Source organism: Platichthys flesus, chromosome 14, assembly GCF_949316205.1.
Source record: "Platichthys flesus chromosome 14, fPlaFle2.1, whole genome shotgun sequence".
NCBI classification, from domain to species: Eukaryota; Metazoa; Chordata; class Actinopteri; order Pleuronectiformes; family Pleuronectidae; genus Platichthys; species Platichthys flesus.
This window is the reverse complement of record NC_084958.1, coordinates 3,838,379-3,855,602: the sequence shown is the minus strand read 5'-3', so window position 1 is coordinate 3,855,602 and position 17,224 is coordinate 3,838,379. Positions and strand designations below refer to the sequence as shown.

The 17,224-nt window shown below is 39.0% G+C and overlaps 1 protein-coding gene across 2 annotated transcripts in view; it reads left to right on the top strand.

Moving 5' to 3' along the window:
- The window catches only part of map4l (microtubule associated protein 4 like), a 102,664-nt gene extending 87,007 nt beyond the window's left edge, over positions 1–15,657 (top strand). For both annotated transcript variants that reach the window (XM_062404917.1, XM_062404916.1), the window contains 6 exons: positions 1,094–1,153; positions 4,997–5,089; positions 7,790–7,871; positions 7,965–8,074; positions 8,241–8,433; positions 9,375–15,657. In XM_062404917.1, coding sequence (XP_062260901.1) covers positions 1,094–1,153; positions 4,997–5,089; positions 7,790–7,871; positions 7,965–8,074; positions 8,241–8,433; positions 9,375–9,379 — 543 coding nt within the window. In that variant the 3' untranslated portion in view covers positions 9,380–15,657. The remainder of the gene's footprint in view (positions 1–1,093; positions 1,154–4,996; positions 5,090–7,789; positions 7,872–7,964; positions 8,075–8,240; positions 8,434–9,374) is intronic.
- The last annotated feature ends 1,567 nt before the right edge of the window (positions 15,658–17,224 follow it).

Sequence of the window (17,224 nt, the reverse complement as noted above, 5' to 3'; positions counted from 1 at the left end):
ATATTTGTCAATGTGACAGTAAAATCAAATCTCAACTTGAAATTAAATTGAAAATGTTTATTGCATGACAGTTTTGTCCAGTAGAGAGCAGCATAAACCTTCCCATACTAAACGCAAAAGCAATGTAGTTTTCATGAGGTTGTTAAGAGGCTATTTCTTCAGTTGAAGATATATTTTTCGAAAAACAGTCAACTTTAGGAACTACTTTCAGAAAGTTACTGTAAGATGGAGCCACACCTCTCAGTCATTTTATGATATTAGACAAGAATAAACAACAAAAGACAAATGAAGAATAATAGACAATAAGATTAAAGAGGCCACAGAATAAAAATGTGTCTAGATTAGATTTTAAAACCGGGATAGACACATAACAGAGAATTGTCAGATCTAAGAGGCCTGAGGGGGACTGAGTCCCGGTGAATAAGGTCTGTGATATAAGATGGGGCTGAACCATTTACAGCCTTGAAAGCAATCAGCAGAGTGTTAAATTGAATTCTGGCTCCCGGACAATGTGTTCATTGAAATGAACAAGGAGACAGTGAAGACAGGCCAGGAAAGAGTTGATGTGCTCGCACATCTTTTGCAGCTGCGTTTTGGACCATCTGCGAGCATGTTAATGAAGAGGGCAGGGAAGGACTAAATATAGGGAATTACGGCAACAGTGCAGTCGGGATGTAATTTTGGTGTGAATTGTTTGTCCAGTAACATAGAAAGACAGAGTCTGTTACTGATTCTTAATTGTTGCTGTTTTTTAAGAACAGAACTGGTTTGTTTGTTAAGACAGAGCTTAGAATCAAAGATGAGGCTGAAGCTGGAAAATTTTGCAAGCAGCAGAAAATGGGATGGAGGCATGGACGGTTACCAAGTCACATCAAGCTTCTCACAAAACATATTTACCTGGAGTTAGAGTTGCAAATTCATCCCTTAGGGCCGTTCAGGTCTTATGAACATCGGGTATTTGCATTTATCTCTTGCATTTGGTTATCATCCGCTTAAACTGTAAGCTGTATACTCATTTATTAGCTTAGCTACTTGGTATCTATGCTGTGGTTTTCTTGAGGGTGTATTGACCAGGGGGTGGTTGTCTCCACAGGTCTCCTCCACCCAGAACAACAAGACATCAGACCCCTGCACCCCTGTTGCCAAGGCCAGAGTAAGTCTCCACCATCGACAAACCTCACACCTCACACATAGTCTCTGACCTCTTCTCTGCATTCACCACATACACAGCCCATTCTACATCCACACCTTTATCCTTCCCTGTTGGCAGAAAACTTAAAAATACGTAAAAAGGACTGTCAGTCAACACTGCAGTTTGGATTCTGTAAATAATGAATATCATTAACAAATGTTTTTGTTAAAAACAGACTTAAGGCATTATTTCCATAGTTGCTATCTTCTCATAAACAGCTTAAATAAGTGAAAATAATGCATTCAAGATTTTACGAAAAGAACTATACATTTTGGAAAGGAGAAAATCATCCCTTTGCCGAACAGTGGTGCATTATAGTGTTGCACATTAATGTCCATTGTCTGAAAAAAATACATTTTGGTACTATCTATTATAACCTTTGCTTAACAGTTGCCACTGTGGCCACAAGCAGTGTTTACAGGATCCTTGGGCTTGGATTAATTATCATTTGTTGACTTAAAGGTTCACTGTGTAGAATAAAGTGATATCTAGTGGTGAAGTTGCATGCTGCAGCTGAACACCCCTCACCTCAACCTCCTCTTCCAAACATGACAGAGAACCTGTGGTAACCTTCAGTTTTATTATAAACTCAAAAGGTGTTTAGTTTGTCCAGTCTGGGCTACTGTAAAAAACATGGTGGCCTCCATAGAGAGGACCCGCACCAGATGTATATAGAAAGTATTTAAATAGAAAGGGCCCATTTTAGGGTAGTCTAAAGGAAACAACAGTTCATATATTAGATGAAACACACCAATGAAGACACTATGATTATTTGATATTCCATTTGTGCCAAAGATCCCTTTCACCTAAATCTTACACACTAAACCTTTAACTGAGAGCGAGACCGAAATCATTGATTCATTCAGGGCATTGGCAAATTAGAATTTTGTCCCAGTTGTCACCTGTGGCCCATCAATAATAAGATTATTTTTGTCAAGGAATGATAGTAAATAATCGTTTTATTTCTTGATACTGTTACAAAATATCAAAAACAGTAAAAAAAACAAAACGCATTACCGTTGTTGTATGCTTGTATTTAAAATACTGCGATCTGTTTCCCTAAATGATAACATTCCCTGTCATGATATGGTTTTTAAAGTGCCTATTTTAAGTTGTTGTGCATCAGTCTGTGTTTATCTGGGACACAGACACATATTACAGCAGACACACTGCCAGTCCAGACACTACAGATACTAAAACTAATACAAAAACAATGTGAGAACCACCCAGGAAAAACACTGTCTGGATAAATACAAAAAATTTCGAACATACAAGTTAAAAGACAAATTCAAACTCTCTGCTCTTTAGCGCTTGTATTGTCCACAGCAGTCATCAATACTCTAAAATGTCATCTAATTTACATTTTATTTTTCATACCATCTTAACATCTCCATATATTGTAAACCACATTCAACCAAACTACATCTGTTTTCACCAATATCATCTTCTACACTTCTGAATTCATCTTTCCACCTCATTGGGCGCTGATGACCCATTTAACTCCTCGCACAAAATAGAATTGACTGAAGAGCCAGCCATGGACGTCATTGTATAGAAAGTACACCCCATTTGCACCAGTCCATGTGCTCTTGCAAGTCACAACTCACACCACTGACCTCATAGCTCCTTCCGAAGTGCAACAATAACTAATAAAGCTGATATGGTTTAAAGACAGGACGACGCAGCAGGCAAGTACCAAAACTACACACATGTAAATTCATTTTTGTCTATTTCCTGTGCCTTAGTTGTAGATGTATTCTCTGCAACTCAGAACGGTACACTGCCACAATTACATTACCGCAGTATGTGCACATCCATGGTGGTGAATGGTGTGCACACTACAGCAAAAGAGAAATTGCGTGGACAGACACAGATTGCATCCAGAGAAACAAATAACCAGAGAAACTGTGTGTCTGTCTTGTCTGCGTTTGGAAACTTTCAGTCACTGAAATGCAGTAACAAACCCCTGTTCTCAAGTTTCACTTAAGTTTCCCTTTCTTGTCTTGCTGTACTATGGGGAAAGCTAATAACTATTATTACTATTATGATGGGGTAACATTATCTATTGTTAGTATGTGTCCTAATGGAAAATATAAAGGCCAGATTAACCACAACCTTGCACCAATCGCAGGTTTTTGAAATTAATTTGGATGTTTACAGTGTGCCATTAGAAAGGGAACAATAAGAGATGAAGACTTCAGCCTTATATACTGGTTCCTTCATTTTGTTTGTGTGTTTGTGTGTGTCTGTGTGTGTGTCTTCGTCTTTGTGTGTGTGTGTGTTTGTGTGTGTGTGTTGCGCACACTCGCACATTAAGCATATAAGTGCTAACGGCTTTGTGAGTCATCCATTGCTGGTGCTCCCTGCGTCATCATGCCACTTGTATCCAGGAGAGGGAGACTAAAATAAAAGACAGAGAGGACGGAGGCAGGTGTCTCAGGTCTGTTGCAGGGGGTTTGACTGGGGGCTGTGGGAATAAGGGGCCTGCAGTCCCAAGTGTTCTGATCCTTGCCAAACTCTGTGTGTAAGGTTTGACTATAGATTTTATATAAAGATGGCTGCAAACGCGTCATTTGCAGCCAGAGTCTGCGCTGTAGCAATCGGAGGATGGAGCCACAGTAGCGAGGTCGCACCGATACATGTGCTCGACTACTAATGAGTCAGTCTCAGCCGTCAATCATGACGTTTTGCCCAATCCATAATGCATTAAATTACTAATTAAAACTTAAACTTAACAGAAAAAAGAAATACTTGGATGTACATCAGTGGTAAGACCTAACTTAAATGGTAAAAATGATCTTGAGGGGAAACATTCTTATGTTTACTTTGACTTTTTAGTTTGTCTCTTATCCAATCCACTAACATGGAAGAGACTTAGGCTGCAGTCAGTTACCAACTGGCGATTGAGATGCTATGGCTTTTCTTTTGGGGAACTGTCATGTCTTCCATCTTTATGCAGTCTAAGAGTTTGAATCCAGCTGTGCAGCTCAAAGTGAGACACATCTCAATGAAAACCCTCAAAAGATCTGGACTTTTTTCAGGACGTATCGTTGACTATCCTTAATATCAAGTTGAGATCTAATAATTGTTTTCACTAATGTTTGTCTCCACAATCATGCTACATACTCTCAGGTGTTGTTCTTTGGCCATTATTTGTGGAACATCTGCAGTGGTCCTCTTGAACTGTACCTAAAAGTAACTGCCATTCGCCTGTATTAGTCGCTTGCAAAAGCTTCTGTTTACCACAGCATGTGTTAACGCAAAATCACTTTTTGTCAAGTGTTAAATTATGTTGCATGTGTTGTGCTGCGTCTTGTTTTACAGTGTTTGTCCTGTGCTTGTTCAGTTTAAGTTAAACCTGTAAATGGAAGCGCTCTGTTGTTATTCAGTCAGCATCCTCTTCATTTGGTAAACCATACTGATTCCTTTATTGTTATGTCCCATCAGCTGTGCCTTCATTTTAAACCACAATGTTTTGTTTTTTTATTTATGAACTGATGAAATTACAGACACTGCTTTCACTGAACTCATGAGCAGGAATTGCAATTTGATTTGAATCACAGAATTTCTTCCATATTTACAGTACAAGGCTGCTCTGTTTTCTGTTAACTTCAGCAGCCAGCTGATCTGCTCTTTCCTGCTGCTCTTGACTTCCTTTCTTCTTTCTTTCTTTCTTTCTTTCTTTCTTTCTTTCTTTCTTTCTTTCTTTCTTTCTCACATGCCTTCTTTCTTTCTCTCTTGCTTTCTTTCTTTCTTCCTTTCCTTCTTTCTTTCTTGACTGTGTGTCTGCCTGCTTGTCTTTAGGTTCAGATAGTGCACAAAAAGTTGGACTTCAGCCATGTCACGTCTCGCTGTGGCTCCAAGGACAATATCAAACATGTCCCTGGAGGTGGCAATGTAAGTACTGCTGCAGCTGGAGGCAGGCCCTGGTTAGGATGGACACATGCCGTATTTAATTCAAATTTATCCTTGTTTTGAAAGTTCTTGCTCAAAATTGCTTCCACCCAATTGGGCTGTATTTACACAGAACTTACTTCATCACATATTCACATGTTCTACTTGACAAGTATTAATAAGGCTAATAGGACCATCCCTATAGATACTCTATCCTTATTTAAACAACAATGAGAAGATCTGATCATTACTGATAAGATCTAACCATAAATTATAAAATCCATAAATCTTTTGCCAGCACACAAATCCAGAAAATTTCATTTCAGTATTATCTGCGGGGGAGACTATTGAAGTTCAACTTGAACGATGCACAAAGTCTAATCTTCCCATATCAGACCTTGACGTGAAAAGGTTGTGATTTAAAAGTAACTAACAATCAGTGCATACTAATGAGCACATGATTGTCTCCCACTGTTTGCATATGGGATTGACTTCACTCGATGTCTCTCTGTCTACCCTTCCAGATGTTGTTCTTGTTTGCTCTATAAACACCCGCTGCACTATCACTGTGTCTTTGGCCTGCCCTCACTTTCACCACTTTGCTGTCTCAGATTATTTCAAATAAATGCAAAACCTTAATCCTCTTCGGAGTTACCCGATAGGCTGCGTTAGTGTGTAAATACTTACCAGGTAATTAGGTTTGCTCATGCTACAATATAAAAATGTATATTCCCAAGTGTTGGTCCAAAAGAAGCTGTCGTATCCATAGCTGAAAGTGGATTTACATACTCACAAATAATGTACATACTGTATACCTGCCACATACTGTGTGTGGGGCAACTCTAATTGGTGAGGCAATACAACGCAAATAAAAAGTATTAATTGTAGAGAAAAAGGGACCCAACAAAAATATCAAAGACCATTTCGTTGTGTTTCCTTCCACAGAGTATTAGGGCCACTTAAATGAAATAGATTTTTTGAGTAGTAAATGTTTGGTAGCGGTTGACTACAGAAATATTGGTGGTTAAATCTCTGTGATGTTCAAAATAGTTGCTAATCAAGATTTTGGATCGAGAAGAAGTGGGAATTCCTAATTTTTACCAAAACATCTCACCACTTTAAGTTGTGGTGTCTTCTGGACTTCAAACTGCAGCTTGTAGCTTCACAATGGACACAGTGGTTCACAATGTCTACAACATGAAAAGTGCTACATACAATACACTGCATCAATGCTATCACATTACTTCAATTAAGGGTGCAGCAGCTTGCAAGATCTAACACTAATAACCAACTGTTAGCTGCTCTTGTTTAGTATTACTCCCTCAGCTTGAATTGGGGTTAACTCCTACAAGGTCAAACTCATCTTAACTTAGAAAAATATTTGGCTCCAGTATCAAATAACAATTCTTGTGATATGGCTTGTTTCTCATTAAATTACAACTTTATTCCGTTATATTATTATTTAACTTCAATAATCTTGTTCTTCAATGTGGCCCTAATACTCTGTCATAGCTACCTCAGTCTGAAATGTCCTCATGAACATTTGATTTTCTGGTCAAGAATTCAAATATGTACCTTTCTACAATAAATTTGTTTTTTTAATGTTGTAACTTGTCATCTAACCTCTAATGTGGCTAATATCAATCAGGTAATCAGACTTAATGATGGTTTGTTTGCATATAAAAGTTTGCATCTCTGAGGGTCATGGTTGTCTTCTTGACTGTCATCAAAGAAATAAATCGGATTGACCTTACCGTGCCCTGTCAGGAAGGTCAGGCGGATGTTCTTTCAGACTCCATTAGTGTCAGCAGCTGTCAGAGCACTTATGAGCTCTCCCCATGATCCTGAGCTCACACTCATGTGATGTGATGACAGCCTAACAGCTACCTGCTCCCGTCCTCCAATTTCAGCCTGTCCTGATTCCTCAGCATAAATGGTGCATCATTAACCAGCTGAACAAAACAAAGAGGCACCTTCACTAAGAATAGAACAGGTCAGAAGAGGGAATCAAGCACCGAAGGTCATTCTCTCTTTAAATGCCCCAGCTGCATTATCATGGATGACAGGGAATTTCTTAACTATATATACTGTACATTGAAATATATATATATATATATTTACATATATATATATACACAGCAGTAGTATGTATGAAGTATATACAGAATACACTAGGAGTGTATACAGTATACATTGAAATATATACAGTGTACTTTGAAATATATACAGTGTACAGTAGTAGTATGTATATGTTGAAGTGTATACATTAGGATTATATATAGTGTACATTTAATTATTTACAGTTAACATCAAATATATACACTATACAGCAGTAGTTTATATACATTTAAATATATAGTGTGCAATATTAGGGGAAACAGTATACATTAAAGCATATACTGTATGAAAAAGTAGTTTATACAGTAAACATTAGTAGTGTGTATACATTGAAGTACATACAGTATGACGCAGTCATATACATTAAGAAAGTATAGTATGGAGTTGTAGTATATATATTTGGATACATTGAAGTATAAACAGTATGAATTAAAGTACATATAGTATACATTGAAGTATATACATAATGATTACTTGTATATACAGTAGTAGTATTGACATTATATGCTGTGCACGTACAAATTATAGTAGATTCATTGTACTATTCCGTTGAATGTGGACATTTTAATCTCTTCTTTTCTACAGGTACAGATCCTGAGTAAGAAGGTTGATGTGAGCAAGGTGACCTCCAAATTAGGCTCTAAGGACAACATCAAATACAAGCCAGGTTTGACTTAAACGTCTGTTCTCTTCTCCTCTGTTATCCTCCATTTAAACACATTTCCATTCCATTCTATTCTGTTATTCTTTTTTATTCTAGGTGGTGGTGATGTGAAGATTGAGGCCCATAAGCCAAACATTAAGGCTAAGTCTAAGATTGGATCTCTGGATAACGTTGGGCCCGGCAATGGACAGACTAACGGACACAAGGTCAAACTTAAACCAAATACAGAGAACAGGCTGGGAACCTCTGTGGTCCTGCCGAATCACTGTGCTTTAACCGACCTACATTACAAGATGGTATGTTTGCATGAGAGTAGTAAGCTTTAAAAAAACATAGTCTTCTTTGTGTGTGTGTGTCTACATTTTGCTACAGGAGGAGAAAGCAGAGGAGAAGACATCTTCCCCCCCAAGTGGCGCTCCAGCAACAGGACCAGCGGGCGTTGCCAAGGTAACAGCACCTGGAGGTGTTGCCAAGGAGAATGGGGCGAAGGAGCCAACACCTTCTCCTTTTGGGGGAGATGGACTGAGGGAGCCCCTTGCCATGGACAAGCGTATCACTGAGACAAGTGAGTGGAAACACACGTGCACACACCCAGCTGCTAACTTGCATATCTGTGATGCCATGAAGTCACTACTTTAATATAAATACTGTTTATATACATAAATTTAAGGAAAATTAAAGTAAAAAAAGTCTCAATAAATGTAACTGAATCCCAATTATTAATATCATAAGCAGTTATTGTTTTTTTCAGTTGCAATCATCACACCAACTTGAACGTATATTTACCTTGAATTTGAGATCTTTTTTATGGAGTGTGTTTCACAAATTGTGGATCTGAAGCATCATAGAGGATCCAGACACTAGAGTAACTATTTTAAGGGGAAACAAATACAACTTAAAAAGACAAGTAAATAGTCACCTGGATCAGGGATGGGTCATGAGGGACACACATTGAACACGCTGCTACCTCCAAGCCGCCAGTGGTCAAAGTCCGTCAATAGAGCCACATGACCACATGAGAGCAAATCCGCAGAGATATTAGCAACTCTCTTCAAGAGACTGTTTGAGATGAACGTACATTCAAATTTAAATGACAAGAAGAGGGAAAAGGCATGTTTATTGGTACCTGTTATCTGCTACATGTCTGAGGGAGTGAGGTGGCCAAAGCAGCAGATGCTTTGCCACCAAATTAAATAATGAAGGGGCCTACAGAGTGGAGATCAGGGGTTGTTAGGGGATACATTTATCTCAGGCACTACAGCTGGCCTCTAGACCCTCTGAGTTCAGAGAGACAGCAGACTTCTGCCACCTGAAGCAGTTGCCTAATTCAGCCCTAATTGATGGATGCGCTGTGGCGCTAATACAATCAAAAGCATGTTTCATAATGGCAATGACAGCCTGTTAAATACCATCTGGCTGGTTAAATCTCCAACCTGTCTTTGCATTACTTTCTCTCCTTTTATCACCTTCTTCTTTCTTCTTAATCCAGTTGGTTTCCTTCCACAGATTGAGTCCCAGTGACCTGTAGAGTTTGGTGGGACACGCATGGCCCTCGCTGACCTGCCAATCAACAGACCAACCAACCTACCACAGCGCAGTCACTTCCCTGTCGCCCCGCCCTTCATCTCGTCCACCACAGCACCAAACTGAACGATCGCTTCTCAGTGTTTTTCTGGGGTCTGCTTGCCAGCCTCCCGCTACCAACCCTGACCACTGACCTCTTGACATCCTCGGGGTGACCTTTGGCCTCACCTGTAACAGAGTACAGCATTTGCTGTTTGTCTGTGTTTTTGCGTGTGGGATTCCACCAGCTTCTCCACTCATAAAACTCCCTGTAAGCACTTAGATGACCTCAACCCCTAAAGCCCCCCCCCCCCCAACGCAATAAAACCACTTTCATAGCCAATGCTGTATTAACTTTATTGAGTATAGCCAGGTTTTTCATAGGATATTTCCATTTATGAGTCTAATTCTTGTTTAAACACTTGTACTGGTGGCCCAAACACCCTCACAACAGAGTATTGAGGCTTCACTCTGCTCCAGCTTTCACAATTCAAAACCACTTTTATCTTTCAATGTCCCCAGTCCTCATCCATTTAGCCCTAGATCACACTAACCAGCTGAGGGCTTGCTAGCAGCCAGCAACAGGACAAAGACTGTCAAGTCTGCTTTAAATCAACACATTCCAGCCTCCCAGGCAGCCAGCAATTATTTCCAAATCTATATTATCTACAGCTCTGCACGATGTCTGATTATTGATCATTCAGATTTTCTCTGACATTACTTCTCTTGGTATCATTGCACCAGTCTATCTCTTAAGAGTTTAGTATAAGAGTAGATTAAAGTAGATACGGAAATTGATATGAAGAAGGTCGGTGCAGAAGGTTTTAGGACGTCAGATAATTCATGTTGTGTTTCAAAAAAAGCATTCATTGGCAGTACGAGGCACTTTAAAAGCTACAATAAGGTGAATGAGTTTGTGATAGTCATCAAGGAAGGTGGGCGTAAAGTTATATGGGGATCTCCTGTGCTTCTGGGTAGCCTTGGCTTGAAGGGGATTTGGCACTACACACAGTTATTTGATACTGGAGCCAAATATTTTTCTAAGTTAAGATAAGTTTGACCTTGAAGGAGTGAACCCTGATTCAAGCTGAGGGAGTAATACTGAACAAGAGCAGCTAACAGTTGGTTATTAGTGTTAGATCTTGCAAGCTGCTTCACCCTTAATTGAGGTAATGTGATCGATAGCATTGATGCACAGTGTATTGTATGTAGCACTTTTCTTGTTGTAGACATTGTGAACCACTTCGCTGCAAGCTGCAGTTTGAAGTCCAGAAGATACCACAACTTAAAGTGGTGAGATGTTTTGGCAAAATAACTTAACTTCAGCGGATAATCAGTAGTTTGTCTGTGGGCAAAGAAAAATCATGTAAATGTTATATACTGAGTTTTACTTCAACCGGTGAATTCAAAATTATAAGTTTTCAAAATCTGTTTTTATTTAAGAATCCCCTCGCAGAGTATAAACTGACATAGGCGAGGTAATGCTTTGCAGACACTTGCGACGGAGTAGTCCCTGCATCTCCGAGCCCCTAGAACCAAGCTGTGGATGGGTTTACATTTTGCCACTTCCTAGGGTGACAGGGCTTCAATTCACAATATCTTGAATATCTGTTAGGCTTAACAGAGATAGTATTTGGATATGTCAGCACTGCAGTACTCTTCAGTTTGAATTAATGAAAGTATTAAAAAAAGATTAAAAAAAAGCACCAAAATAGAATTGTGTCACTTACAACTCCCCAACTTTGAATAAGCTCATACATGAATATGCCACAAACCTAATGGGCCCTGAAACATTTAGACTTTTCAGTATGTCTGCTTCTGCCACAGTACATGTAACCCTCTGTTCTCCCACACCATAATACTTTGATTCAAGCACTGTCTCTCTGACAGCGCGAAAGAGACCAAACCTCCCTCGTATACTTCAGTCCCATTCATACACCTGAACAGAACTCCCCTATGAGGGGAGGGACCCCAGCAGTCACCCTGAGCTGTGTCTAGTATTTATAGCCCACATGTGGCTATGGACAGACAGACAGACGGACTGCACCGTCCTCTTGCGCATGTGGCACTTCCTGGTCATTCGGTCTATCCCAGTGGGATTAGGTCACAAACACACACACAAATAAGCACAGATCCATCCATGAAAGCACACACATGCTTGTTAGTGTGCAATCACACACACACACACACACACACACACACACACAAAGATAAAGCAGCAGATATACACATATACAGTATGATACACAAACACAAGGCAGCACCCTAAAATACAAGCGGTATACTGCTCATAAAGACATCTCTGTTGTAGAATGAAACCAACTCTTAATTGTGTTTTGGTGGTCTATGCTGATATTGTTAAAACAATAATGAGCTGTGTCGGTGTGTCGTTCCTGCCTAGTCATTGTCTGACATAGGCTCACCTCGTGCTGTCTCATTTATGTCTATTTCCTCCTCCAGTGTTCCACTCAAACATTGCTGAAAGCAATACAGTGACGTTAGCTGGGAACGCTTCCTGTTACCTGTTCATACATATGAGGGACAGACAGACAGACAATGACCAGAAGTTGACAGTTTAGAAGAGCAGCGACTTTGCTTGCAGGGAGAGCCGTCAGTTTAATTAAGGGAATAATGTTACATTCATGGCAAGTCTGAAATTATCTTTGCAACTTTTACGTTATTTACTTATTTATTTATAAGTTGCTCTGTAGTATCTAGTTTATTATCTAGTTGAACTTACTAAAACCTACTACCAAGCCAATTTAGGTTACTACTGCACAGCAGTTTCTAGGAACCTGTTTCTCTGCAGCTTTTTAAAATGCTGTTTTTTTATACACTAGTCAAGCCTTGTTTGTACTGATATGATAACACTAGAGTTACAATGGAAATGTTCAAAAAGAGCTATTGCAATTCTTAAATTATTCAAGTTCACTGGACATAGCTCCAAAATGCCATGAATGCAGCAGTATTTCAGCGAGGCAAGGTAGGGCCTGCAAATACGGCAGCTGGCACCATCCACAGGTCTTTCTAATGAACAAGTCTTTCTCGGGAAAAAGAAATCCACGTTTTAAATGATGAATAATTTAACATAGTCATAGCACACAAAATCGAATCAATGATTAACAAGAAATAAGCTCTAAGTTGTAGGGAATGTTATTTTTTGCGGTTTCAACAATTGATAAATGTCTTCAATGATCTACCATGGAGAAATGGAGGGACTCGCATTTCTACTAAAACAACACTGTGATGTGACTTTAATTTACAGAGCACAAGCGTTGTGATGTGTCACACCATTTATATAAATCGAAGAAGCTTCTTTAAGGAGAGGGCCCTGTCTGTTCACTGTATTTCTATGCATTATGCTCTATAGGCCAAGATGGTCTCCACTGAAACTATGAAGGATTGGTGACATGTTTGTGGTGTTTTGCCGTACCTGTCAGATGTGTGAAGTGTTGCTACTGCATCCATCCTGCAGAGAGTGCTGCTTAGCTTCTGGAACACTGATAGTCTGGCTCTGAGACCTAACAAAGGTTGGCTGAGAAACCTCACATCACCATTAAAGGAACTACTGTAGAGTAACACGCTGTTCTCATTTAAACTAGCTTTGATGGCCACACTATATTATTGTGTCTGGAATCGTACAGCTATCAAAACCATATGAGTAATGTTCCTTTTTTCCCTTACAGCTCTAAAGTCCTGTGCACTTTGAACACTCTCTTGATACACTGAAGCGATATTAAAGTTGCTCATATTTAATATTGTACTGTTGCTCCAAATCATCGTCATGAGATGCTTAAAAGTAAAGCATGACGTGTATCATATGTCAAAAAAAATGAATGGATCTTTCATCAGGAGAAGAAGAACATAGGTATGAACGCTCTTTGATAAGCGATAGCGGTGGTCTGTGTGTATAGAAGTAAGAAGAAGTTCTAGTCTTAGTGTGTGTTGGAAGCTAAGTGAAAAGCATCATATGATGGAATGAGTTCAAGTTGGGTGACACAATTGGGACCCTGTACTGTATCTTGGTCAGCTTCATGGGTTTTAGTGGTACTTTGGCTTTTTGTGTTGTGCTGTAGGTATTGATGGTTCAACAATGAAATCTCCAGTCTGCCATCACGTTGTCCCTCTTAACATTGATATTGTTTCCATGAGTTTTGGGGAGCTATATGCTACAAGAGGACTGGCATCAAGGCTGCCTCTGCTACAACATCGTGAGTGTTATGGTTGAATTTCAGTCCTCTAGCATATGGTATGTTAAGTAATGTTAAAAGGCGATGATAGCAACTTGCAGCAACTTCATTTTAATGAGTTGCCTTTGAACCTATGAGGTCTCCTTCCTTGTTACATTGTGTACACAGGAAGTGAGTGAAGCCAGATAGACAGCAGGTTTTGGGTGTTGGGGATGATAACGATTGTGATTCTGTTTTAAAATGTATGAATCTTCTGGCCAAATTAAAGAAAGAATCAACATATATCCTACCTCCAAAATCTGTTGGGCAATATTTCATAGTCTATGCTAAAGCAGCAACACATGGATCTATCCAATAGAAGCAAATGTTTGGTCAAGAAACATCACTTTAGATAAGGGAGTTTAACACTGATTGCACTAATTAAGTTAGGTATAAAGGTAATGATGCATCTTTGTAGCTTGGATAAAAAGGAAAAAAACAGATTCACTCAGATATCCATTCACAAAAATTTTATTCTACAGTTGAAATGCTGGAATACCACCTCCCACTATTATGTCAAACTGTCCCTTTTGTGTACAGAACATTCAGATTCAGACCTATAATCGCTACAATATTGAATACCTACAACATTATGCCGTATTAAATATAGATTGATCAAATGACAAATTAATGTACATAATTGTAGCATAACGGCGTATCATATCAAAATGTGAAAATAAATAACTGAAGGGTTCTGAATACTTTCTGAATGCACTGTAGTTACAACCACGTTTTTAGTCACACCAGAAGTAACTCAAATGAATGAAAATCAAACAAAAAAGAAACTTACTTACAGGGATGTTGACAGATGAGCTTTAACATCTGTAAAACTGCTTATGTTAAGATTCATAATGGTATTATCATAAGATTGAAAGCATAATAAAAGGAAAAATATACTTTTTCTTTTTGTCAGTTTGCCTTTTTCCCCGCCAAGAAAAGGGCTGCTGATGTTTCAAGAATGTTTAAAAGAAAATGTATTAAAAGACGCAAAATTATGAAGTCATGTATGAGGTATGTCTGTGTTCTGTTTTGAAGCTACTGTAGGTCACAAATAGAAACGCTATTTTCTGGATTCAAATCAGTAGGAAGGGAGCCTGTGTGTCAAGTATGACAATAACCGTCACAAGAATCACAGGTTTTCAGAATTGGTTTGAGAACTTCACTAAAACAGAGGTAAACTTGACTTTGAATGCTCCAGATGTCACACCTGACACACACTGGACAGCCCTTTTTTCTGCCCCACCTCCACTTAGACTAACAGTAAAGAGACTTAGTCTTTTCGCATGTGGTAGAAAGTAATGGTCTGTGTTAGATAGCTCCTATGTAGACACCTTGACATACCTACCAACTGAGTGAATTAAGGGATGTTTGGAACCAAATGATCATTATAAAATGTTTTGACTACTTTCTTTCTTAAAAGGGGCAGACATGATTTTAAACTTGCTCTGTCTTTTAAAAGATTAAAAAGACAGTGCTTATCACTAGAAATCTAACTGTGACCTAATACAAAACTGTGTTGGTAGATATGTTATCCAACTGTGTCGGCCACCTACAGGGGCTTCACGGCACTGAAAAGTAGCTCTCTCTGTTTGCAACTTCAAGATAGACCAGTCATACCAACTTTCCAACTTAGGAGAGGGACATTCAATCTTTGTGTTAAACTGCTTTGTAATGTCTAACTGTTGTATTTTGTTTACTTTACTTTTACTTTCAAATCTGCCATCAAAAAACTGAGAGGAATCAGCAAAAACAATCTACTTTTCAGTCCTGTGGAGTGGATCCACTGTAGCGTGCTGTATTATACTGTAGGGCACAACACCATAACCAGAGCATGCATACATCAACAAACTGCTGGTTGTCAGAGGGATTTGTCCTATTAGATAGAGCTCATCTCCCCCTGCAATTCTGAATATTTCGTATGAAAGAGGTGTTCCCTGTGATTAATTGTTAACCTGTGATGTGAATATTAATCATGAAATAAAAAGATAAGCAAAAGATCAGATAGTGTCTGGTAGTGTTAATTATTCAATTTTTCCCCACGTAGATTGACTGTTTCTTGACACTCAACCTATTATTAGTATGTTATTATATAAAGTATGTTATATAGTATGTTAGTATGTTATTTTTCTATTTGTAAAGTATAGAAAAATAGGGTTAGGATAGATAAATCTTAACCCTAACCCTAACCCTAACCCTGGTGCATGTGACAATAAACTTTGATTTGATTGATTTGATAACCTTGGCAGATTTCAGTCATTGCTGATTTAGATGCACATATGGTTATTGTTGGGCATTGGTTTGCAAAAAAAAAGACGTCAGCCAATAATTGGCCCCCATTGCATCATTCTGTGAGCAAGATGTGATCTGATATCATGTCGCAGATGACAAGTCTATGCAGGACACTTGGCTGATCCTAACTGTCCCTTATCTCAGATCTAAACTTACAGACTACCACAGTGCATTTTCTATCATTACACTTGTTTTACACCTGTTAAATGCTTGAAGTATGAAATTCTCTTAAATCATGACAGCAGTCACACAATGAGTTTTCTCTTCATTTTATTTTGAAAGAATTACAATACATTCCGTGACTATTATATAAGTCCAAATGCTAATCCAGCTTTCCTTTTTTTTCCCTTTATTTTAGCTGCTAACATCACCTGTATCCTTCAATTGATGTGAACGATTTAAAACATTCAGCTCTTTCACCACATTACTGCTGTAATGTTTAGTTTTGTGAGTCAGTTAAGTGACTCAGACCTGCTCCTACTTTAACTAATAAACACTCATCACTAGTGATCAAGACCTGATGAGTACATGAAGTTACTTAGTGTTTGTATGATTGGCACCAGAGTCTATGAGACAGCATTTAAACATCATGAGAAATTGCTCGTCGACATTTTGTGCTCAGTACAACACGAGACGCGGCGCTCACAGTCAGGACTCAGTGGTAAAGTGAGCGGTGAGACATGCAGACACCATTGATTAATAACAATCATCCGAATAAAAAATTTAAACAAATGAACGTGAACTAGTTCATTTTCATCTGCATGAATTGAATTTTGAACTAGTTCACTTTAAGTGTAAACCCTTAAAGCCTAACCCTAACACTGAGGAGCAGCTTAGGGGGATAAAGGGAAAAGTACAGAGCAACAGGACAGGGGATGGAGGAGAGTTAGGGGTTCAGAGTTCCGCAATACTTTTTTTCCCCTGGTTCTATTGAAGAACTGGAGGAATCATCTCAGCAAAGATTGCTTCTTTGCTCTCTACCTCCTTTATCATCTCTTCAAGGATCTTCATTTTTCCCTTCATTTCCTCGACATACTCGTCATTATCCTCCTCCATGGCCTCCAGAGCTTGATTAATGGTGTTGAGAGACTCCTCAAGTGTGGACATTTTCAACTGCCACTGGATTCTCTCCTTCTTTCCTCCTTCCTGTACCTGCAGCAGAGCTGCCTCTAGCCTGTACATTTCCTTACTATGTTTAGCTAGGATTTGGGACTTTTCCTGCTCCCACAGACATCTCGAATTTTCTAGTTGGTCCTGGGCTTGGACCAGTGCGGT